General features: G+C 42.0%; 1 protein-coding gene across 4 annotated transcripts in view; it reads right to left on the reverse strand.

Moving 5' to 3' along the window:
- The window catches only part of TSPAN9 (tetraspanin 9), a 192,056-nt gene that overhangs the window by 104,308 nt on the left and 61,353 nt on the right, over positions 1–26,395 (reverse strand). For 3 of the 4 annotated variants that reach the window (XM_030040921.2, XM_030040922.2, XM_041129613.1), the window contains one exon: positions 730–809. In XM_030040921.2, coding sequence (XP_029896781.1) covers positions 730–792 — 63 coding nt within the window. In that variant the 5' untranslated portion in view covers positions 793–809. Of the gene's footprint in view, positions 1–729; positions 1,709–26,395 lie in introns of those variants that run through there. The other variant, XM_041129612.1, reaches the window with a different exon arrangement.

Genomic DNA, 26,395 nt, shown 5'->3' on the forward strand with positions numbered 1-26,395 from the left:
AGTAGCCATTACGCTTTTAACTTGCTTGCTGAGGCATTGTTACGACTCCTCATGCCTCTTGGCTGACGGAGGAAAATCAATTTTGATCCCTCAGAAGCAAGTGCAAGTCTCCAACTTCACACACCAATGTGGACAACTGCAGCTGAAACTGAATCCAGATTGACCATTCTAGTCATTCCACATTTATGCTGATACCTTAAGAGGCTAGAACACACACGAGTTATTGTTTTTAATTGGAGAAATGGGACAGAACTTCCTTCAAATGAAAAAGCAGTTTGTCAAATGAAGTTTACAAAAAGTAAATGAGATTTATGGTGACAATGAGAATGTACTTCAAATTTAAATTAACCTGCAGCTTAATGCAACATGAGGTATTACAACAGAATGCAAAAATCCTGCCACTGCAGGATTTTAATGCTACAACAATCCTGCTCTTCCTTAAAGGGCAACAATTCTGCCCTTTCTTAGATAACCCAGTTCAAAACACATATTAGAACAGCAAGTTTGAGGAATTAGTAGCCAAACTACAGTAACCAGGTAGTAATACATAGAAAGCATGTACATTTTCCCAGTAGGCACAAGTTTAACATTGAAAATATTCCAAGCAGGTATGAGAGAGAGGGAGGGGAGGGGAGAACTTACTGTACTGCTTCAAAGATGCACTATACACATAATGCAGCAGTACAGGATACACTAACAAATGAAGGCAACTGAAAAGGCAGTACTCACCCAAAATATTAAATTGAAAAGGAACATCATGTATTTCAAACAACACAGGCAGCCTCTTGCCATGTTGCACTTCTTAAATTCTAAAAGGAAAACAAAGGATAGATCCAGGTAAAAGACCACGTATTTGCTGCCTTTGGGTGCACTGTATTTGTCACTTTTTACGCCAGTCCCAGTCCCAACGCCGGTCCCGGTTCCGACCCCAGTGTGGCTCTGTGTGCGTGATCCAGTTGTACCATAGAAAGCTCCAGCAGTAAAACCTCGACCAAATTGCCTCCCTGAGGTAGAAGGTTTAGCAAAATCTGAGTCTTTGCTATCCAAAGATGGACTCCGGTGAATTGAAGAATCCTCACTACTTGACTTCTCCATGATCTCTCTTTTCACAGTTGTCAGATTTAATGTATAGCATCTCTCAGCATTAAATACAGTGCCTTGCAAATGCCACAGTACGATAAGAGCTGTCTGTGTTTTGCTTCTCTTTTTCTTCGTACATAAATCAGATAATGACTGCAGAATTTATTCACTGCATTGTTGCTGGTTTTATTTTTTTATAGCAATGTAGGCTGTACTCTGTCTATCTGTAGCATGGATTTATACATTAATATCCCATGCAAGAGCATATTCATGATTTATCTCGATGAATCAGTTATGCAGAACTTCGATTTTTATTCAAAACAGCCAGAAGCTCTTTCTCTCCACTCCTAGTCTACAGCCCTCTCATCTATAGGCAGCAGATGGTCCTTGCATCCATTTCCAAAAAGCTTCTGCAGTACACCTGGGAGACTCTCCTCGAGCCGGAGCACTTTCCTTGCTCTCAGCTTCCCTCTCTGTGTCTCTGACTCTCTCTCACATGCTGTCTTTTTTCTTTCCACCCATTTGCAGTATCTCATTCAGTAACCAGCTATCGGAGCGCACTCTGTGTTTCACTGCTGTTGCCGTGAAATCATCAGCAACTGCAACCACTGGGCATTTCCCACAGAAATCCCTGACCTAACTATCGAGTAATAAATCCACCCTGCTGCTCGCTCCTCCCCTCTGCTTTCCATCGGGCCAGTTAGCAGAAGCCTTCTCCCCCAGGGCACGCCTCCATGACATAATATCTTTAATAGGATTAGAATTACTCTTGACTATACAAGTGCACAACAGAAAATCTCTTTAAATGTCAAGTACTGTTTAGCTGTTTATGAGCTAGAACTGTGAGGTAGTGATACTCCTTTAATGCAATAAAATACTGGAAAAGTATGGATTAGATAGACAGGTGCTAACCTCTCCCTACTCATTAAATTTACAGTGACTTACATTTTTTTTCTGGCTTAAACGAATGCCGCCATGGGACAAGGAACTGGAATAGACTAGCGCCCAGCATACACTGAATAGGCACATGTCTCAGTTATACATGCACATAATGTGACGCCATCACCTGTGATATAATTAACCATAACCAGAAAAGCAGAGCTGCTGTCTCTTACGGGGTCATCAATCTATTCTTAAAACTCTTGAAATGCAAAGATATCTGAACCTGCAGCTATTGACACTCTGTTTAACTAGTATGTCAGAGGTTGTTCTTATGTAGGGCAATAAGCCATCTTACATCGCAGGTAGTCTGTGAACTAGAAACACTGACCCAAATGCCACATTTCTTTTCCAGACAGCAGCGCAACATGCCTGCTAGGACTCAGAGTGGGGGCATGACCATGCACGTGTGACTGTGCCTGTGTGTGCAAGTGCCTGGAGGGGAGGAAGAGAAATACTTCAGGTCATGCCTGGTGCTTCCAAATTTGTCATCTTGTCATAAGCATAAGAGCAGCGCACTGATGGTGCAAAGTGATACAGCAGATTTAAAATGCAGGTTTTTACTTTCTTTTTGTAAAGAAAGAAACCATATTAGGAGGCCACTATGAAAGAGATACAGATACCAGGAAAAGCAAAAATTATGCACAATCTTCAACTGATCCTTTCACATGCACATTATTATGCACTGTTAATTATTTTATCAGGTATCTTTGAGAAAAGATAATATAACATTTATTCATCTTAGGTATCTATGTCCAAAAGCCCCTTAAAATTCTGTAATTTTGTATGTAGCAACATCAGAATCAACACCCTAAAGCAGTGCTGTACCTTTCTTGACAGGCTTTTTCTGAGAAAAGATCCCTCCACCATAAAGTACTTCATGCTACAAAATACCCCGTATTTGTACGTGTAATATCTTTCTCTCACCTCTTCTGCTCCAAAATAACATTTTAACAACTGGCAGGCCCAAGCCTATATCAACACTGTCTATCCACTTTGCTTTCCAAAAGTCATTTCAGAACTAGCTGCATCAAATACGCCCATCAGAAAGGCGACTGCAAGATGACCACTCAGCAGTGTGTATGATGGCAGAAAACGCACCACACAAAACACCCAAGTAAAAAAAGATAAATTAGCAGTGACCAAAGTAGAGTGGGGCAGTTCTACACACCTCTGTGGTGCACATACAAACTTCAACATGAGCAGTCATCAAGAACCAACTTTCTCAGAAAAAAACATGGAAGAGACTTGTAGGCCATGGCCAGGTACCTGCCTCGGACATCGGAGCCTGCAGGGTAAGTCACATTCAAAAAAAAGATAAATGTCTTGAGTATAGTTTTGGAAGTCTGAAAAAATTCTTCTGTTTGAAATTCACTTACTAGCAGTGTAAAGTTGTGCCATTGCAATCCTATGCTGCAGCTAGATACTTTCAGCGGTTTTTACTTGTCATACAAAACTGAGCTCTCAGCCAAAAAATTATGAGAATGTACAAATATTTTAAAGCATTTTTTCCTGTTGCACCCATTGGTTTGCCATAAAATTTATGCTGATGTAGACTAGCTTCAGCAAAAAAAAAAAAAAAAAAAAAAAAAAAAAAAAAAAGCTGTGCACTTGTGAAAACTAATGCAATATAAATATTTTCCTTAGCTTCCCATATGAAGTTACATGACAATTATAATTAATCTGCCCTCCTCAAGGTTAAAAAACTGAAAGAATATTTTGTAATAAACAAAAGTCTCCACAAATCCAGTCAGAGTTTGTAAATAGTGGAAACATTTCTATTGGTGGTTAAAAAAAAAAAAGCAACACAACTGTCCCTTCAAGCTTATTTTTTTCAAGTTTTCATTATTAGACCTTACTGAAGTTTTGCAGTTTTCTATTCTTGCTTTCAAATACTACAAAAGATTAGTTTTCTTTACCATTACCTGCACCTTCCATTAAGAGTTCTCCATGACTGGTCTACATCACCGTTTATACTTCAGAACGAACAACCAAAGACACACGCGTAGCCAATAGCCAGCTTCAAAATCCAAACCTGAGCAATAAGCACTAGGGCAAACACGGTTCCAGATCAGCCTCCCCTCCCGCTGCGTGCGAGGGGAACATATGACCCTCTTGTGGTTTTGCTGTTGCCACGAGGGAGACTTTACAAGCTTCAGTAACCTTCCGCCACTTGAATTTGCGGCCACGGAGCAGCTTTACGGATTAGATGCCACTTCCTCCTGCTGGAACTCTAACTCAGTATTTATGTATCTCAGTTAATAAATCACACAGAACTGCTTATTTGCTGAAAAAATAAGCAATGAAGGAGCTGTAACCAGTTCATCCAGCTGCGTTTTGACTAGCCATTGCACTTAACCCTGCCTCTGATTGAGGCTTCAGCGGTATGTGTTGCTGCAACGCTATTCAACAGCACCTTACGGTGGTCCCACTTGACAGCGTACCTCAGCATGGCAACAAACACGTTTTGCTTCTCTACAGATCTCACCTCTGTTAAGTAATTAGGGCATGAAAAACATTCAAAAGCTCACTCTGTACTTCATTAATCTTTGATTACTGAATCACAGAATTTTGTTGCTGAGAGATGTCTCCGCATCAAGAAAATAATTTCAGTCCCGCACACAAATGCCTGGGACAAGGCAATGAACATCAGTCCATCGCATCTAAATGGCTCAGCCAAGTATTAAGGGTAAGGATTTAGGCTACTTTCAGATACCAGGTATGTAAATGGATGTCACAATAGGTGTAGCAGGAAAATGGAAAGGAAGGGTATTAGTAATAAGGCCCAGACAACATAGGCTGGTTCACCTGCTGAAACTGATTTACTTGGTTCCCTCCTGGGAACAGTCCACCATAGTCCTCAAAATACAGACCCCAACAGCTTCAGTTTTTATTGGAAGTCACAAAATATTTACTATTTTTTCTCAGACCTTAGTTTTATATCACCAGAACTTCCGTGCCAATTATGCCGAGCTACAGTGCTCCTGAACTGCCCTCTGTTTCTGCCCTCTTCAGCTGTTTTTGCACAACTGGCTTGTGGAACCACGCTGCAAAATAGAGCAAAAGCTGACCAAGTTTATACACATATTTATAACCATGTATTTATAAAGACATAATACGGATATAAAATGTTTCAGCAATATATAGAGATTACACTTATTTTTCCCCTTGTAAAAGTTCCAAATCCATTTTACAAGGCATTCCCCTTAAATGATCTTGCTGATCCAGTGAGAGGGAGAGGGACTACAATAGGCAAGAACAGGAACAAACACTGAAGGCTGAGCAAAACTATCTTAAGCTTTCGTTATGGTCCCCCCCATGATTCCTGAATATGAAATATGAAACTCTAGGGGATTTTAAAAAGGGAAAATAAAAACTCCAGTCACCACAATATACAAGCCATTTTACAACTTATTCTACATTTTACCTTGCAATTTCTATTATGTAGGACAGTGCTACTGTCACCATTTTAAATATGGGGAACTCAAGGACCAAGACATTTGCTGAGGATGAACAGGAAATTGCTGGCAGAGAAGCAAACTGAATCTGTGCCTCACATGGCCTCAGCTAGTACACTAACCACTGCACCATTCTCAAATTAATTATTTTTAGAAATCCTGAGTTTTAGTAACCCTGCCACGTGACTTCAGAACAATACTGAGCCCTGCAGAGAGACAAACAAATGCATACACTATCAAGTGTTCTAGGGATATGGTTCTTAAATCCATTCTTTTCTTTTGAATGATATTGACCAAGAACTCAATTATACAAGCCTTCCTCAGGGTCCACTAGGTAGACAAAGAACCAAGATTGCTGAGCGTAAACTCAGTGACTACATCTTTCCAGTCACTGCTCCGAATCCTGGAAGGCTATGAGAAGGAGATATGGAACAAGAGTTGGAAAGAATAGCTTATGACTCTGGCATACAGTTGTATACAGATGAAAGCTCAGATTAAAAAAACCTCACAGTTGATTTTGGAATAAGCTTAAAGGGAAAAGAATGTCCAAAAAATCAAACTGGAACTAGTATCATATAAGAGACAAAAACAGAGTTCTCAGGACTTCCATGGTCCTGGTTCCACAACAAAGAGCTTACAGACTCCAGCAAGTCAAAACACCTGAGTTCCCAGGACTCCCAAGGCTGTAGGATTTAAAACCAAACCCCTGGATGCTCTGAGGGTTGTATCCCACATGCTGGGGCCTTCCAAGCTCCCAGCTTGCATGCTGTAAATCCAAAGCATTCTGCCCACCATGGGATTGGACAGAAACAAGTAGGTTTCAAGGACAACTCTGTATGGTAGACAAGTTTTAAAACCTGCCTGTGTTTTTCAGAACCAAATATCCCAAGCCATATTTTACCTTTGATACACTTTCATTTTCCAACAGGAAAAGTCTTCCATTAAAAACAGACAGAACTACTGTAACTTCAGTTTTGGAGTCTCCACTCACTGATCATAGGTTCCCACACTATTTAGTGCATATATGAACAGTTTGTTATAAATGTAAATGCTAAAAAGAATCACTACCAAGTGTTTCAAGAAGAGTGAAATGCATAGTTAGTTTCCCTACTAGCATGAACAGCAGCCCTTTCTAACACCTTCAGAAACCCACCATTTCCTTGGGCACTTGATGGACAGACAGATGATGGAGGAGACTGGATTCATTAAGAAACAGAAGTACTCACAGCTGGTGCCTGTGATCTAACCAGTAAATGATTCTCTTCTAATGTTTTGTGAGAGGGGACAGAGACAAGTTCCTGCCCTTCTCTCTCCACCCTGTAGCAGGCCCAAGAGCATCCAACAGGCATCATCGGACCCTCAGTTCCACCTGCAGAAGAAAGCCACCTCCAGAGGCCAGGTAAAAGGACCTGGGACACGTAAATGTGCATACAGCAGAAGTTGGAAGGAAAACACAGACAGTCAGATGGGTTCTTAGAGGCTGGGCTCCATGTTCTGGGAGTCCACCTAGCATTGGCATGGCTGAAGAAAAGGAGGCCTGGCAGAGAGACAGGAGTGGGACAGCACTTCAGGATGCAGGAACGGTGTGAAGGAGCACCCCTGAGAAGACGCTGAGTTTGAGATCTATGGAGAAATGATCTGTTCTTACAGACGTAGGAATTGACTGTCTAGCCACCTCAATCCAACACCCACCTTCATCAGTCCAGATTTCACCCAGAGAAATTACCTTTCTTAAAATTGTTACTGGAAAGGAAATGAATTAATCTGTTTCCTCTGACACAATGGCACTAGCATAACAGCTCACCGTTACCTCTGATGAGTAACGCTCCCTGCCTCCCCAACGCAAAGAGGTAAAAAAAGAGGAAAAATCTCTTTGAATGGCCTAAATTAATACTTACTAGCTTATACTTACATATACCAATAAGAACAGTTTATCCTTCCAACATGGGGTCCTCACTCAATGGATGATCAAGAAAATAAGACCCCGTTATAGTACTTTCCACTGTGCCAAACATTGCGTGTCATTTGGTCCCTGCGATTTCCATTAAAAATAATTTACTGCCAACAGCGCATACGTGGCTGAGACTTCTCCTATAGGATTTCACACCAGAGACAGAATGAGATTCTGTCTCAAAATTGTACAAAGGAATTAGTTGTAAACCATATCAAGGACCTTAACCCACTGTGATCAGATGCAGATGATGACTTGATATGCTAATGCACAGGAGGCATGGGAGATGAGGGTCAAAGTGCAATATGCGGTCCTGAAGCTAAGAAATTGTGATTATGTCACACCTTCATACCCCTTGTCCCTCAGGGGCCCTCAGACTGAGCAGAAAGAATGCCTGAGTTTCCAAAGCAACAGAAAAACACAACTTTATAAAAAACAAAAATTCTGCTACTTATATTTAAGCTTTTAAATTAAAACATTTGCACTAGCACAAGGGTCTTTTGGGGTTTTGTTTCCACTTTACAAACAACATCATGAAATATGCTAAATCTGAAAGAAGTCCTCTAAAGATTATGCTAGAATGCAATTCACCATTGGTATTTTCACCTTTAAGAACTAAAATCTAGAAAGTCTATTTATTGTTTGTTTCTGGGAAACCCTGGAAGTCAGAGTCTTCTTGGGCTTGGCAGTATACGCATGGTGATCAAGTCAATCCATACAATAAAGAGTCTACAGTCCAGGCAAGAAAACAAGACATTAATAGCTGGCTCTGAATACAATAACTATATTGGACATTCTTTTTCTCCCAGCAGGTGGGGGAAAATAGAAAATATGAGGGGCAAGAGAACAACATGTGCCCAAGCAGATAAGCCTATCCTGCCAGGCAGCAGAGAATACCAGATGCTCTGGAACAGTCTGGTTATGCCTTTTAGCATAAGAATTTGTAACCCTTTTAATTACGGGGCGTTTATCTCATCTCCTATAGCAATGAATACATTGTTCCATTTCCATCAACAGCTAATCCTTCTTAAATTCTGCTGAGAACTTAGCCGCAATATCTTATGGCAGTGAGTTCCGTAGGTATGCATTACATTAAAAAACCAGCATCTTCCTCTTATTTGCTATCTTATTAAGCCTTCCAGCTCTGTCCTCTCTTCTGACATTCATCCTCATCCCATAATTCATTATTTTGTAATCCTCTATTACATCCCATGTCATTTGTCCTTCATTAATCTAAGCACTTATCTTTTCAGTGTCTCCTATTATTGAAAACTCTCCGACTCCCTAATATTTTCAGTTAACCATCTTAGGGCTTCTTTCTAATTCAGCTATCTTTATACCATAATCTTTTCCAATCTGCTGATGAAAAGATCTTCTCCTTTTTAAAGGACAAGAGTTAATACTCAAATTCAAAATTAATTTAATCAATTCTGTTTCTATCAACACCCAACCTGTATGAAAGTGAAGTCATTCAGATTCAACAGACCTTTCTTCATCATTCCTATTCTGCTTTTCTATTTGAGATTCAAAATTCTGTCTCTGGAAAGTTCAACATTTCAGAGCCTAGCAGGAAAACCCTTGTAGTTTAAATTTGTATCTTACCTGTAGGAGAAAGGGGGTTTTCTCACTACAACAGCATTAGCTTAATACTGGGTACTTGTAAAATCATCAATAAGCCCATCTTCAAGTCAGGGACTCCTTGTCAAGAAGCTAGCATAAGCCAAACCAACCCTTGGCCATCAATGATGCAAATAAATGTGCGGTACCAACTGCCGTCCCCTCCCAGTACACAAAAAAGCATATGGAGAGAAGTACTTTTTACTGCACAGAGAAAACAAGATCAAGGGAGTAGAAAGCTGTCAAACACGGGCAGGAAGGCAGCAACATCATATCCCCACAGGCTGAAACATCATAAATCAGATCTCCAAAACCATGCTTTAAAAATTAAAGACCAAAAAAAGAAAGCAGGGGCGAGAAAGTGAGAAGGGTTCTTCTTATTTACCACCTATTTTTTGCAGAGGTAAGGTACATGATCTGAGTGCTTCTCTTCCACTCCCAGTTTAAATGACAGTTTAGATTTTTACGTCTTCCATATTGACTACAGATTAAAGAAAGCTAGCAAATAGCAGAAGTCTTTTTGCCTATCATGAGAGCTGGCATCCCTTCTTCCTCTTGGATGGTGTAGGAGGCCTTCACTAATACAAGAACTCTTCTAACCATGTCCATTGAACAAAAGTCCCTTGAACAAAACCAGGTGGATATTCTGTAACCTCTGTTCTAAAGAGGCTGTCTTGCACCAGCAGTCTGCTGTTCTGAATTAACTGACAGCTGGGGTCTATGTATTAGCAGAACTACTAAACTTAAAAACAAACAAATTCAAAAAAAACCCTCATACAAATGGCTTCACATGAAGAAAGACCCAAGAGAATGATGTGAGCATTCATTTTTAAAACGCAGCACACATCTCTGAAACCTGCTCAGTTATGCCATGAAGGAACATTTCTAGGCACATTCCTTTCACAATTGAGTGAATTCTTTCATTGCTAAAATATTCATTTTTTGGCACTTAAGCATAAACAGGTGTGATTCCATGAATGGGGACATTTAAAACCACTGCGTCAGGGCTGGCAGAGACCCAGATGTCTACAATGGGCAGCAAACTTACATCATTATTTCAGGCTCCCTTCCCCGTTAATTCATCACCAGCCCCAGCCTCCAATTTAAGACATCGCTGAAAAGTGACAGACTGCTTGCCTCACTGGAGAGCCATCACCTCTGAGATGTGTGAGTTATCAAAAGGCTGTTTACCAGCAGCATTTCCAAGCAAAACCTGATCCCAGCTTCCACCTTCAGGTCAAAGAGACACAGCTTTCACAAAGGAGTCAAACCACCAGATGAATTAAGTACCTGCCCAGAGCCAGTAGCCTCACAGCTGAAAGGTGCCAGCAGAGTAGGCCTAGTTCAAGCCATAGTTCAAGCTGGGCCCCCAATGTGACGTGGGGCAGAAACATCTGGAAACAAGGGTGGGATCTAGGCTCTACAGCCATTTGGTCCCCAGCCTACTCCTGGCCCTCCCTGAGGTCTACCAACTGTAGTAACAAGCTACATTCCCTAACAATTCCCCACACATACCTCCTTTTGGGTTTCAAGGGAGACATTCCTAAATTCATGAGAAAAAGGGTTTGAATAATTCAAGATAACTCGCACATACCTGAAGTGCCCTTGACAGCACTTCTCAAGTTCTGCTCAAACCACCACGTAACAGCCATGTTTCATCCTGCTGGTTTGGGCTGGACTCTTTTCTATGGCTTCCAACAAACTTCCACAACATCTAGCCACAGCAAAGTCCATGGACTCCTTCCTGTCTTGAAGCTCTTTAGATTTATAAAAACAATCCTACCTGAGCATCTGCATCTGCCCTTGCAATAAAGCTTACCTACCCTCACAATAAAGCTTCTTGCATGTAGTGTGGTAACACTCTGGGATATGGTCAACTTCAACATTAAAAATAGGATGAGCCTGTAACGCAACAGTCATGCAATTAATGCTTTTTGCTTTGCCAACAACAACAAAGTCAGATTTATATCCCAAGAGGAGGCAGATACATTAGCCACCTTACTCATCTCACAAGAATGAGGCTAAATGGTTCTCATCTATTCTGCATGAGATACAAGAAAGGGTGTAAAAAGGAGACCAAGGTAAACCTCTTACTATAATCCAGCAGGTTTATGTAATGGTGCTGCTATTCATGAGCTTTGTGATCGGTGTCAGCTCTTATTACAAGGGTGTGAGAGATTTAAAATGACAAAGGAGGAAAGGAAAGGGGAAAAAAAAAATCAGAGTACAGTTTGATGTGACCCTGTCTGTCAAGCCACAAAAGACCAGTTCAAAGCAGCAGTTCAATTACCTGATTTACAGTAGGAGCTACTTAACTTTTAACAGTGTATTAATTAATGAGCTTTTGTAAAGGCAGAAGTATAATGGCAAAACATAGTTTTACGACCTTATCTGCATTAAGGAGGACTCATTTACACTTGGTGAGAATGCTGTGTGCTAGCTGCAATACCAAGCATTCAGAGCCTAATATGGGGTGTAAAGAATGGATGCAAGCATGTTTGACTCCTTCCCAAAAGCCAAGCCCACATTCACTTGAGTTTTGAAAAAGTTTACTTGTACCATCAGTGTCTCTCAGAGATGAGAAAACCAAAATGCCCTTGATCAGCAGCCAGAAAGCAAGAACCCTGCAAAAATTCCTCATAGTGGCATCTAAAAGACAAAGAAGTAGGTTTTGGAGGGGAAAACTACTTGTGTCATTCAATCTGCTCTGATCTACTTAAGCATGTAACAAGTATGCGGTAGTTACAGTATAAAATATCAATTGGCCTTTAGAAGCAGCACTTTGTTAATTCATCACAGGCAGATATTTTCCATTTACAAATTAATTGGGACACTGGCATTTTGTTCCAGAAGCAACCAACACGATGCTTCATGCTATGCTCTACAGACTGGTTCAGAGGAATCTATAAATATGTGGTCATAAATGCTCAGTAAATGGTGCGTATCCAGACAGGTTTTTAAACAACATGAACTAAACTAAAGGCTTCTAAAATGCAATACCACATAAGGGTAGACAATGCTAGTTTGGGTTCAAATATGCCTTGTGGAATTCAAATTTCATGCCCACAGCAACAGTATGTATATGATCTTTCTTCTCTCCTAAATGTCCAAGTCTAGACTAATTTCAAACCTAACCTAATTTACTGAAAAGGCTTTCCACACTTCTTCCCTTCAGAAGAACAAGTTAATAGTAAATCTGCAATAATATAATCCATGTGGCAATGTTTTGTTTGCTTTTGTTGTTGTTTTAACCCTATAATCTCAGTGTCTATAAAACAGACCTACACAGCTTTGGACATCAATCCCCCTAATATGAAAGATACTTTGCTGCCTGGATTTTATCCAGCCTATGGGTTCTCCTTCTGTGTTATTTTTCTCATATGCTCACTTCTTATGTCGCATCAGTCCCTTTCCTGCCAAGCATCTGGCCGGAAGAAACATAAAATTCTCTCAGGCTACCCAGACACTTTTCAGAAGAGTTATAGGATGATAGCATAATCCTATCCTGTATCTGAAACCCGACCTTTCTAAATTGACCACATCTCAGTCTTCTCCTCCCCCCCACCTCCTTCTGTGCTGTTGGTTTTACTACAGGACACTCTTGTATAGTACTTAGTGTTTCCATTCCAATAGCACGGAAACTGTCATATTAAATATTTATCAGTAATGGGGTTACTCCCTTCTACTGCAAGCTGAAGGATGATAATTTGGCTGATACAATCATGACAAGATTCTGTATGTTTGTCTCTTTCTGAAGAAATACTATACTCAACTACATGGCTTTAAACATGGTTCCAACCAAAACCTGACTGCATAAACTGCACTCTGATATCCCGTGTTTCTTGTATTCCAAGGATTGCTAAATCAAGTCAGTTCGTTTCCCTGTGTTTTTTTCTTTTAAATCAATTTGAATGCTTTCTGCCCTGTACACTGAAAACAAAAGGTTCAGAAATTGTGACTATCGTAAGTGATTTGGCCTGAGACTGAAAATAAAGAAGAAGAGAAAAAAACTCTTCTCACTCCCTGATGGCTGTACCACTGGAACTCTGTAGGTTTAAAGGAAACAAAAAGCAATAAAAGCTTAATCAATACAATCGGGAGTTATGGATCTCTTAACATACAAAGAGAACAGAGCTGATGAATTGGAAGGTGCAGTTTCTACACAGAATATTTTTCCAAACAGAATGATGTTTTGCACCTGTCCTGTAATTCGATGACAGGTTTATGTATTATGCTGCAAAAAAGGCTAAGAAAGTGTCTTGATCATTTCAAAGAAACCTTATTCCAGTTCACAGCCTCCCAAAGAGCGCCTGTCACTATTCTGTAGCACTTTTAGCTCCATTTTTACAGATGTCTCAGTTTTGTCCCTACCTAATACATCTGCTATGTTTATATAGTCTCTCTCAAATATCGATGATCTCTAACTGAGTCTAAAATACTACATCAATACCAAGCTGTAGGCGGGGAGGGGGGAGGGGGAGTAATGAATTCTTCCCTATGAATTGTTCCCTACTGAATTGTTCCCAGGCACCAGAGCCTTCAAAATGTCTATCACAGATCTTCATACATTTTAAACATCCTTCACATTTAAGATCCAGTTATTTTTATTTTAATGTGAAGAACAAATACTTAAAAGCCAAAGAATCCAAAAGAGATTTCTACACAGTGTCCTCCATTCTCGAGCAGTGAAAAAAAACCCCAGATCACTTAAGGCCTGGCATGGTACACTGCTACGTTATTGCTGCAAAGATCTGTCAATCAGATTCCCTCTCAGATTTCACATGCTGGTCACCAGTAGTTCTTATACACAATCTGTAAACCACATTTTTAAAGCAACCAGGGAATCTTCAAAATGAAAAGCCAGATACACATTATTGACTCACATTTCTCAATACCGGGAAATCCTAAAGCACTGACTTCTATCACAGAAGAGAAAAGATACATGCTTAGGGACAGAATTCTGGATGAAGATAGCCTCAAGAGGTGCTACACGCTATTTTGAAATAAAACTTTCAGCTCATAAAATGTTAATATTAAGGCTTTAAGCAGACACTAAGGTCAGGACAGATAAGCTGCCTAACACCTGAAAGACTCTCACTTTCTAGAAGGCTAATCAGTGTCTTCCAACAACTAAAAGGCACTTACAGAAGGTGGTGGTACTTCATTCACAAGGATGCATGTTGGCAGGACAAGCAACAGAAATAAGTTGCTCAGGGAAAAATTTGGTCTGGATATAAGGGAAAAAAACCCTTCATTGGGAGAACAATTAAACATTGGAATAGATTGCTTAGAGAGATGGTAGAATCTCCCTCACTGGAAATATTCAAAACTCAGCTTGACAGGGCCCTGCATAACCTAAGCCGGGGCACTGCTTTCAACAGAAGGTTGGACCACATGGTCTCCAGTGTCTCCTTCCAACCTAGACGTTGCTGTGATTCTAACATTTTGTCCTAATATCCAAAACTTGAGTCAGTCAGTGGCCCCAAAGATGGGCTGTGTGATTCCCTATCACAACATAACTCCTCCCCAGAGTGCGAAAGCCTGACACAGAACTCCATAGTGCAGAGCTCTCTAAGGACAGAGTAGTAGTGACTTGGTTCTAATAGAAGTACAATTGCATGCACTAAAAAACCTGTAAATTGTAATTGCTATCACTCTGATGAGGAGGGGAAAAAAACAGATGTGCTTCTTTTCAGTTAGCTAGATTTGACAAATTAGCTACATCCTCACCCTATCAATCGAGTATCTACAGATCATAAAGCCTGTCTGATCTGTGTGAATTAATTTGTAGTAATCCTTTCTAATCTGTTAACTACTGTCTAGTTGAAAAACATGTTTAACAGAAGAAAAGACACGACAAATTCCAGTCTTTCCCATTACCGTGTTCTGCATTTTTCTTGCCCTACTGGAGTGTGAACCCCATACAAGGGTGTATTTGTCAGAATGCAGAACCTTCCAAGGAAAGGAATGTAATTTATTTGCAAAAACAGGGTTTAGTAATTATTTAAGGCAATCCATCTGCCCCTAGAGATGTACCGGGTGCACAGATGAAGGGCTCTTTTAATCTCCTCAAGAGGGAATTTCTGAAAGATCCCGAATTAAAGTTATTTATATGGGAGAAGAAACCTTGATCCTTGAGCAGAGATGCTGGAATTTCTTTTGGTGTTGCCACTATGTCATGACAGTGGAAAGCTATTTAAGGACTTTGATCTGACAAGCTGCCCATCTCTTAACTGGGCATTATCAACATAAAATAATGCCAGCTTTTACAAACAGTCTAGAAAGTTATTTCAGATACATCTTGTGTTGCAAGTCTCTCCCTACAGCTTCCCTATCATACTGTTCTCTTCTTATAGCTCCAGTGAGGAAGAAAGGTGAGTCCATGAAACTTTGCACAAAACTAATCAGTGGAGAAGAGAGGAGGGAGAATAAGGAAAGGGGTGGGAGAATAAGGGAGAAAAATCCCTTTGCTCACTCAAACACCTTAGTTCAGGGCATCTCAGATGCTACTGTAATAAGAGTGAATAAAACTTTTTGGACAGGAGTCTGACTTTAGCAGCTCTTGCTCCTTCAAGTGCTAAAAGAGATATCAGATTGAATATATGAATAATGTATATTTGTCTCATTACTAAAGCTTTTCATCAAAATACTGAGTAAAGGACTAGTCTTTCAAAGGCAAAAGGCAATTTACCAAGCAAAATGGTGCTACATCTGGCCATATCCCCAAATAATGGCTTTATTGTTAGAGCCTTTAACAGTTACGGACAGTCTTGTCATTGGGCTGAGCCCACCTAGATGTTTCATTCTGCAGCAGACATACATGGTGCGTTATTTTCCTTGGGATTTTGAAGGATTATTAGTCACACTGTGTCTAACCTCTTTGTCACGAGCTCTTCTAATGGCAAGCATTAGCATATGGAAACACCTCCTCTGCAGTGTTTTGCTGTGTCTTTACTGTGCTATATTACAAGGAGCATAAAATATGAAGAAAACAAACAAACATGTGTTTGTTCCTTGGGTGCTAGTAATGCTAAAGTGCTATTTTGAGGGCACTGCTGTAAGAATTGAGATCTTTTTAACTTCCCAACTTCCAGTACTCATGTGACTATAAAACACAATTAATTTTGATGATCAAGTTAAAGAATCCTATACACATACCTTCAAAGTGCTGTACATTCCTTTCATTCTTACAGAATCAAACAGATTTTCATACCCTTATATGATTTATCTTTTCAAGGCTAATCTGGGTAGGCATGCAGGTTGACAAGAGTTTCTTCCCATAACAAGTGACCATATTCTATGTTAAACTAGCATTGCCTGCTGTAACTCGGAGGAAAAACAACTCGTTACAGTCCAAAATAAAAACATAGTTCCTATAGATTTAAAAAATAATAAGCAATTCTTCTGTTCCTAACAGGAACAGGTCTCCCTGAGATTTTTAAAAGTCTCATTTCAGCAAGTCAGTACAGCTAAATGCACACTTAAAGCTGTTACAAGAGTCAAAGAAAGGGATGAACATGCAGAAAATTAGTTGAACTTTAGAGCTTTTTAAGCTCTAAAAGATATACAGCCAGCGATAAACCTAAGTCATTCAGTGGTCAATTCTAGTTTATCCTGGTGGCCTCTTTGCCTCTACGCTTCCTAAACAAAAAACAAAACAAACCCTACCTCTTTGCCATAAACGAAGTTGCAACATGGCAACAGCAACAGATTCTAGCCACTCTTCTTTCCCCAAATCACATAACTTATTTTCACTCTGGATTTCTAAAGAAAGAAGATTTATGCAACCGGACTGTCTATCAGCTTCAGTGAAACCTGAGGGAAGGGAGCAGGCACGGTGCCACACGAGTCCTGGAAACCCAGCCCAACACACAGCAGCATGTGTTTGGGGTATCAATAGCAGCAAGGCAGAACAGCCTGCAAGGCTGACCTGGAGCCTGTGTGAAGAACAGCCGTGCACATGGCTCCAGGCTCGCACTCTGCGTGCCGTGCTCTTACATGCACAGCCCTATCAGAGGGACATAGGGGAGCTCCCGGAGTCTAGGGGGAGTGGAAGGCGGGGAAGGAAGGGAGAAGTCTGTAACGAAGTCAACCATAAAAATCCAAAAGAAAATCAGAACTAATTTGTTCTGCTTTTGGCAGAATTTTAAATGGTAAAAGACAGAATTGGAGCTGGGCGGTCACACCTTCACCTCTAACAGTGTGCAGAGTAGCCTCAAGTACACATCACAGAAGTAGCAGAAAGTGAATATTCACAAGTCAGGTCATGGTAGTCTGACAGCTGTACTCATGAACCTTAGGTATGTGCAAAATGGCCCAGGCTCTCAATTCCAGTGCAGGGCATTCTGCAAGGAAATGTATGGGCTCCCACCATAAAGGGGCCATGACTTGACTGGACGGCAAAACCTTCATGTATTAATGAACATCATTTTTATTTCTATGCCTATCAGGACTAAGTAAATACTTTTTTCTTTTTTGCAAACAACTGAACCTGATTCTTATGACCAGGCACAGGTGTCCCTGGAATCATAACAGCAAGTAGGAGCTGAAAGAAATTACATGCCTTATATGAGAGCAAGACCTCTGAAGCTGAGACAGTGTTTCACTAAAGACATTAGAGGGAGTTTGATTGAAGTTGTCAGCTGAGCAGCAGTCAACGTGAATGCAATAATCAAAGCAGCATGGCTAGGAGGAGATGAGGCAGCAGCTCACTTTAAAGGCTGCCCTCATGTAATCATTGAAAAAAAGATCCCAAAATACTCAAATATTTAAGTCAGTCCACTCACAGCTCTTGCAGTTCTAAGGCAATGCTCAAATAGACTACTCCCAACAACATTCAGAGTAATTTTTTTTTTACCACAACTGTTATTTTCTACAATATGCACAAAACCAGGCAAGAAAACAAAGCAATACACTCCACCCTAACAGCACTGAGTCATCCAGAACCCAAGATAAATACTAAGATGAAACTTTAGACAGAAAGTACTAGTGATAGTTCAAGCCATTAAGTTTATATACAAAAATAAAGTCATACTAATACCCAGCCATGTATGCTTATTTCTCTGTTTCAACCAGCTAACAAGTCTTCAAGAGCCTAGCACAGACTTGTAACTGGGATCCAGTTCTCATTCAATACATTCCTCATATAAGCATCTCTCCGTGGGCTTATGTTCTGATTGAAACTTACCTCCCCAAAAGCCCTGTGACCCCGAATTTAATCAGCACATTAGCCCCAAAATTCCTTCTCCAAGTGTAAAAACCACCCTAACCTAAATCTTAGCTGTGCTAATGCCCCTCTCAGTAGGCAGAGAAGTAAAAAAAAAAAAAAAAAAAACCACAACAAAAAAACCCAACCACCTGGCTATGGATTGTCCTGATCCTTAACTACCTCTAAATAAATAATTAAGCCAATTTGAGGTTAAAAATTCTTTTCAGATTAGGAAAGTGAGGTTCACTCACTATCACATATCTTTTTTTTTTTCTCCAAACCATGACCTTTTATGCAGTGAGATCAAATGTGCATACTACATCCCTTCACGTAAAATGAGAATAATTCATGTAGCTCAGTATCAGCTCTCAACTTGCACCCAGCATGGTCGAACTGAACCACTCTGCATGCTAGAGGGCCAAGGGAGGTTGTGAACAGTTGTAACGAATTTGAGGGGTACCATGAACTCTGAGCCATGGATCATTTTCTGCTTTGTGTTTTACACCTCTTAAGTCTTGTCCTTCACTGCAGGTTTGAAGACAAGGCTGCAATACAAAAAATAGTCAGTTAAGCTTTGGCATTGTGCAGACCTGTTTTTAGCAGGTGCACACAATTGAAACTGAAAAAAGTGAGCCCTTGCTAGTGTGGTGGAGTCACGGGGTTGAATAGGTTGCACAGTGCTTTCTGAAAATGGTACACAGAATGCATCATACAAAAGACACGTGCTGAGAACACTTCTTAAGAAGTGGCGTTCAGAAGACCTACCACCAAAACACACTTTCAGCTGTGTATGCTTCTCCTCGCACACCTTCGTCACAAGCTGTGACATTAAGCCCCATATTCCCGTAACCAGGTGAAAAAGTTCATTCGGTTCCTTATCTGAACAGTTCTGGGTGCAATCATTTCCCATCAGTCATTTTCAAGCCAATCTCATTCTACCAAGACAGGTGCTTCCAGACAACACATTTTACCAACAGGTCATCCCAGTACCTTCAAAATGCTCTTAGAGGGTGTACTGACTCATGCAGATAGGACAAAGTTTATTCTAAGCGATTTCTGCAAACAGTGTACTCTGTTGTTCAAGCCCGATGGCATGGGCAAGGGCTTTAAGGTGGCCCTGCCCAGTGGCAGGGCCAAGACCAAGCCCTCTGCTCAAAAGGGGTTCTAGGACCCAGCTGCCATTTTCAGCACCACAAATTGGCATGTCTCTTTTGAACACCTCTCTCCCCACTTCTGTTTAGGATGTATGCTCCAGATAGCATACATGCTCCTGATTTAATGGTTCTCCAAGTTTAATTTCATTTTATTTTCTCTTTATGTATCCAAACCCGCTGCCCCCTTATTTTTCTGCTCTGAGGCTCACAATTCCCAGTTTATTTTCAAAGCTCATTAAGAGTATTTTCTCTCTCCTTCTGTCATATAATTAACAGAAATGTTACACAACACTAGTCTAACTCCCAACCTGGATAACCATTGCACTGCTGTTGATATTCAGCTTTTGTTTACTATCTTTCACCCAACTTTCAATCCACCTGATACTCTTCCTACTCAAACTAATTTCAATTTATCTTCATATTAGAACTAAACATATACCTACTTCCCTCTTCATTCCATAAAATCATTAATTTTGCAATTCTATCAAAAAAGGCAATTACATTGTCTGGTAAGATTTATTTTTTATGAACTCATGTTGTTATTGCTCACAGTTCTGTCACCCTGCAGACTCTTAGTTTTGCATCCTCTTTTAATATCAGGCCCATTATTTTACCAGCGGTTACACTTTCAGGACAGTAATTGCTAAGAAAACCTTGCCTTTCTTTTGAAGGCCAACACTACAGTTGCCACTCTTCATTCACACTGACACTTCATTTTAGCTACCACCTCACAAAAACAATAATCACACAATAGTGGCACTGCAGAAAGGCTTGCTAAACACAAACTATTTAAACTCAGGTGTAAGGAAGAGAAAAAAAATGAACCTCTTTTTCACACACTCCCTTAATCACTCTTCATAAGAAACGTTAACAGTCAGCCTTCTGCTACAAGAAAGTACTCAGTAATACTGTTTGGACTCACAGAATAATTCAGGTTGTAAGGGACCTCTTGAGATCACCTAGTCCAACCCCATGGTCAAAGCAGAACTAACTTCAAAGCTATATCGTATTACTTAAAACCTTGTCCAGCTGAATTTGGAAAACTTCCAAAGTTGGTGATTCCACAGCTTCTTAGAGTAACCTCCTCCCACAGCAGCACTCCCAAGCAAGAATTTTTTCCTCACCTCTATTTGGGACTTACCTAAGCACCAACCGTGACCACTGCCTCTTGCCTTTCTTGTGCATCTCTGAGAAGAACCTGACTACGTCTTTTCTACCACCCCCTCCAGGCAAAGTAAGACTATGCAAATCAGCCTGTTCTTCAGGCTAAATGAATCCAGCTACCTAGGCCTTGTAAATAGCATGTGCTCCAGACCCTTCCACATGGTTTAAGCCCAGCCGGCAACAAAGCACCACGCGGACAGGGAAGGATCACTCACCAGTTATGGTCACGGGCAAAAAAACAGACTCAACTGTGGAAAAAACCAAAATCAATTCAATTGACTACCAATCAAATCAAAACGAGGATAATGAGAAGTAAACCCAAACCCTAAAACACCTTCCCCCACCCCTCCCTCCTTCCCGCCTCAACCCCACTCCCAGTTTTCTCTCCCTCCTCCCCCCGGCGGCGCAGGGGGACGGGGAATGGGGGTTGGGGTCAGCTCGCCACACCTTGTCTCTGCCGCTCCTTCCTCCTCAGGGGGAGGACTCCTCACTCGTCCCCTGCTCCACCGGGGGGTCCCTCCCACAGGAGACAGTCCTTCACAAACTTCTCCAACGTGAGTCCTTCCCACGGGCTGCAGTTCTTCATGAACTGCTCCAGCGTGGGTCCCTTCTGCGGGCTGCAGTCCTTCAGGCACAGCCTGCTCCAGCACGGGCTTTCCCATGGAGTCCCAGCCATCTTGGGGGGGCATCCCCCTGCTCCGGCATGGCCTCCTCTCTCCCTGGGCTGCAGGTGGGCATCTGCTCCCCCGCTCCCCTCCATGGGCTGGGGGGGACAGCCTGCCGTCTCACCATGGGCTGCAGGGGCATCCCCTCCTCCTCCCCCCACCTCCTTCTTCTTCACTGACCTCAGTATCTGCACAGAGAGTCCTCTCACATTCCAGTCGCCTCACTCACTGCAGGTTCCCCTTCTTAAGTATGTTCTCCCAGAGGCGATACCACCGTCACTGGCGGGCTCGGCCTGGGCCAGAGGCGGGTCCGACTTGGAGACAGGGAAGCTTCTAGAAGCTTCTCACAGGAGCAGGCCCTGCGGCCCCTCCACTGCTACCAAAACCCCACCACACAATCCCAAAACGCCCTTAAAAATCTCCTTGTGGCCCTTCACTGGATGGGCTTGTCAGCGTCTCCCTTGTACCGGGAGGCCCAGCACTGGGCACAGCATTCCCAATGTGGCCCCACAAGGACTGAGCAGCAGGAAACAGAAATCATCACTTCCCCATTGCTATTTTAAGGCATTTGACTGTAGTTTCTCAATCTCACTTTTCCATGTTTTCTCATAGCGGTAAATTTTAATATTGACTGTCCTTGCACCGTATGCAAAGGATTTCTAACCACACTGAAAAGTCAATCTTTGAACTGATACATTCAGCGAAGCTGGTCTTTAATAAGCCAAATTATAAAATTTGCACTTGATCTATATAAGCCTCTGTATGCTTTTAACCAGTTTTCCTCGGTCAATCAAGCAACAACTGAGCAGAGTGAAAAGCATTTTATTGAAGTGGCTAACACATGGAAGAGGAGACATTTGACCAAAGTCTCCCATTTGTACCCTAGCATTAGAGAAATGGAAGTCAGGGAAGTTGCAGATCATCAGCATGCAGTGAGGAAAAGCTAAATGCAAGTCTCAAAGGTAGAAACAGATGCCAAGCAGAGTGACAGAGAGAAAAGCTGCAACACAGTCCAGGGAAGAGAAGATGGATGGGAATTCAGACCTAGAACTTCCTACAAATGCAAATACTTATAACAGAAGAAAAAGCAAAGGTGTAGGGTACAAACGGTGGTGTTATGCCTGAAGGAAAGCAGCAGAAAAGGGAGGAAAGGGCAGGGCAGACAGGAGCAAGCAGCTGTAGCAGTTCAGTAGGTTCAGATTTTAGTAAGCCGGGAAGGGGTAGATACGTGCAAAAAAGGAAGACCACCTCATATGTATGCTTAAAGCCCAGCATGATAAAGCTGTGCCTTGACTGAGCTTTTAAACGCTTTCTGTGCTGCTGTTTCTATTAGACTGGGAAAGCAATTTCTCAGTACTGGACATATTGCAGGGAACATAGAAGGTGGAGAAGAGAAAGGAGTGAAGATGATCTGGTTTTTTCACATGCACACTCTGTCACAAACCAAGAAAAAACAAGGCTAATGCTCTTCTGGTACATGGCACAGACCAATGGCTCCAGAAAATAATAAAGAAAGGGGCAATGCTGGCCAGGAGTTCCTAAAGCGACATATGCACTGTACAATTTCTTTGGGTTTGAATTTCAGTTCATGAGTCTGTGTTAGGATGTATAAGTACATCAGCCACTGCCTTCCATTCTGCATTAATAGCGATGGCCTGACGAATGCAGAATAGTTTTGTTATAGTTGAGGAATAACATGGACTAATTTTACTCTCAGAATATTTACTGCATTCTTGTAGCAGCTTAACAGGGAAGCCAAAAAAGCAAAACAAACAGTAAGAAAATAAAATGGCTTAAAAAAAATGTTTCTTTGCAAACTTCTGAGGGCTATTATGAGACAAAGGCCTATATGCTACACAAATCACAAGTTAAAGAAGTTCCCTCTCTCACAAGTGGCCAGCTGTTTGGGGCAGTTGTTTGGGGAGCCAGGCAGAATGCTGGGTTCTGTCTCCAGGAGCAACAGAAATACAGGGTCTGACAACTGAGAGGGGAGCTTTCTGAGACCAAGAAGTAAACAAAGTGGTATCTATCCCTGTAACTATCTCACAAAAAGAGTATAACCTAATGTCATTTTGATTTTCTTCATTTCTAGTATTTTCAAAGTTCTGGGAAAAGGAAAAGAGCTCAGGCACTAAGCGACACCTGGAAATGCTTCAAAAATGCTTCCAGCATGGTTATAGAATACAAGAAGTGCAGTTCTATGTTCAGTGACATACGGAGTTTTTATTTTGTAAAAACTTGTGCAAGAAACATTTCTGAGCCAAACTTCACATGGTGCTTCATCCTATTGTTTTACTTTCCAGCTTCACAGTCCAGGATCACCGGATGAGTCACACATGTAAGTGGATGACAAAATCCACTAGAAGTTATTTTTAAATAAATGCACTTTTATAACTTTTCAGGATTTGTAACAGCATTCTGCACTGTCAACAGAACCAGCTGTGCACTTCTGTGCAGCCTGCCTTCATAATTAGATTAGCCGAGCCATTTTATGCAGGATGCCCTAGAGTTCAGGCATTCTGTGTCCTGGAAAAGTTCTGTGGGGACAGACCAATGTTGTTATTCAACAGCAAGATGTCAGAGATGGAGAAAGGCCAATTGGAAGTGCCAGAAGGAGGTACAGAGTCTAAGACACATCAGTGCAAGCCTAGTCCCAGTTGCTAAGACAGGCAAACCTCTAAGAATACTGGGTTACGACTCATTTGTATAAAAGATACCGAATTCTTTGTGAACTACTTTGTTCTCAAATGTCCAACACAAAAAAAACCATACACACCTAACCAACCCCCTTTTCACCCCCATTCCCATCCCCAATATTTAAATGTCAGATTTCCAGCTATCCAATTAGAAAGGGCAGCTAGGACCTGCTAAGAGCTGCCAATTCTGATAGCCCAAGAGAGGCAAGTCTGCTGCAGGTTCATGTCCCCACATTCAGCCAGTAGCAAGGCCAAGTATATATTCCCAATGCACATGCACGCATACACAGAATATACATATACGTGGCCAGTCATATAGACATCCTGTGCCCCTCACTGGCTGATCAGGTAGAAAGCTCATTAGAGTAAAAACTATACTATTTGCGCACATACACAATATGGATCCCTCCAATTGCTGGCCTTAGATGCTTAGTCTATCTAGTATCTGGTCCCTGGTCTCCATGGTTGCTGACTCCTGGATGTATCACCACTGAGGCCTGCAACACCTCTCCAGCGGTTTGTGCTCAGACCTCTTCATCACAGACACACACACATACGCACGTACTATGGATCCCTCCATTAGCTGGCCTGCCCAGCAGCTGACCCCTGGATCTGGTCTTCCAGTTACTGCACGTGCGCACGCACACATGTGTCTCTCCACAGTAACTGGTTCAGACCTATAGCTGCCCCAGTAGCTGATTTCCCCTGGTCTCTACAGTAGCTGTCTTGGACCAACCAGTTCCTCCAGCAGCTGATGCTAAACTCTCTGGTCTCTCCAGCATCCAGTCCAGACTTATGGCCTCCCCAACACCGCAAATGTTTTCTCTCACTCCCTAGCTACTTTGGCTTGATGTTCACTAGCAGTTACACAAACTGATACACACCCACACAAAATATGCACACACTGCAGTCTCTCTAGACGCTGCACCATGGATGCATCGGCCCCTTCGCTACTTGCTGGCACTTAGACTTCATGCATCCATGGAGAAATGTTAGCCCCTCACCCATGAGGTGAACAGAATTCAGTAAGAAGATAAGATGAACTGCAGTGATTAGGCACAGGGCATGGCCAGACAAGTAGAATAGAATAGAACAGAACAGAACAGTTCCAGTTGGAAAGGACCACAAAGACCATCTAGTTCAACTGCCTGAGCACTTCAGGGCTGAACAAAAGTTAAAGCATGTTGTTAAGGGCATTGTCCAAATGCCTCTTGAACACCGACAGGCAGGGGGCATCGACCACCTCTCCAGGAAGCCTGTTCCAGGGTTTGACCACCCTCTCGGTAAAGAAATGTTTCCTAACGTCAAGTCTGAACCTCCCTGACGCAGCTTTGAACCATTCCCACGCGTCCTCTCACTGGATCCCAGGGAGAAGAGCTCAGCACCTCCCTCTCCACGTCCCCTCCTCAGGAAGCTGTAGAGAGCAATGAGGTCGCCCCTCTGCCTCCTTTTCTCCAAACCAGACAAACCCAGAGTCCTCGGCCGCTCCTCACAGGACATGCCTTCCAGCCCCGTCACCAGCTTGGCTGCCCTCCTCTGGACGCATTCAAGGACCTTCACGTCCTTCTTACATGGTGGGGCCCAGAACTGCGCACAGTACTGCAGGTGGGGCCGCACCAACGCTGAATACAGCGGGATAATCCCCTCTTTCGACCGGCTGGCCAGGCTGTGTTGGATGCCCCCCAGGATGGGGTTTGCCCTCTCGGCTGCCAGGGCACACACCGCTGGCTCACATTGAGCCTGCTGCCGACCAGCCCCCCAGACCCCTTTCTGCAGGGCTGCTCTCCAGCCACTCCTCTCCCAACTTATACTTGTGCCCGGCGTTAATCTGTCCCAGGTGCAGAATCTGGCATTTGTTCTTGTTAAATTTCATCCCACTGATGATTGCAAATGCACTGACCAGCCTCTCACGTTGGCTCATCTTGATGGGTTTCACACCCAGACCATAGGCTGATCCCTCTCCTGTGACAGCCTAGGGAGGAGCCAGGTTAGGGTGTTCCCTTTGCACTACTTCGGGTTAGTGAGGTTCCCTCACCTTCTGCTCCTTTGTGTTTATGAGGCTTTTATTACATAACCTAACAGAATCCTCTGAAATTTGGTGTGAAGGAGATCGTGAGTACATTGTGCTTAACCATTGCAATTATTCCTCCCACAGAATCAATCAAGGGAAGCAGGGGCAGGGGGTACAGGTTACCATGAACATGCTGCAAGTTTATAGAAACAATCCATGTCCTTTGTTAAACACTGACTTTAAAATTTAGAACTTGCTCTTAAAAATTCTTATCCCCCCTACACTTAAGTTACGGTGTGTGTATATATACATATATTACAGTATATATGAATGACAGTAGATATGAATTAAAAGTATTTTGATGTCTGCTGCCAGCAGGGACACTAAAGAAAGAAATGTACAGCCCCAGAATTACTTTTCCCAGTGATTTGTTCCTTATGAGATATCTTTCA

The sequence above is a fragment of the Aquila chrysaetos genome, chromosome 17 (assembly GCF_900496995.4).
Source record: "Aquila chrysaetos chrysaetos chromosome 17, bAquChr1.4, whole genome shotgun sequence".
NCBI lineage: Eukaryota > Metazoa > Chordata > Aves > Accipitriformes > Accipitridae > Aquila > Aquila chrysaetos.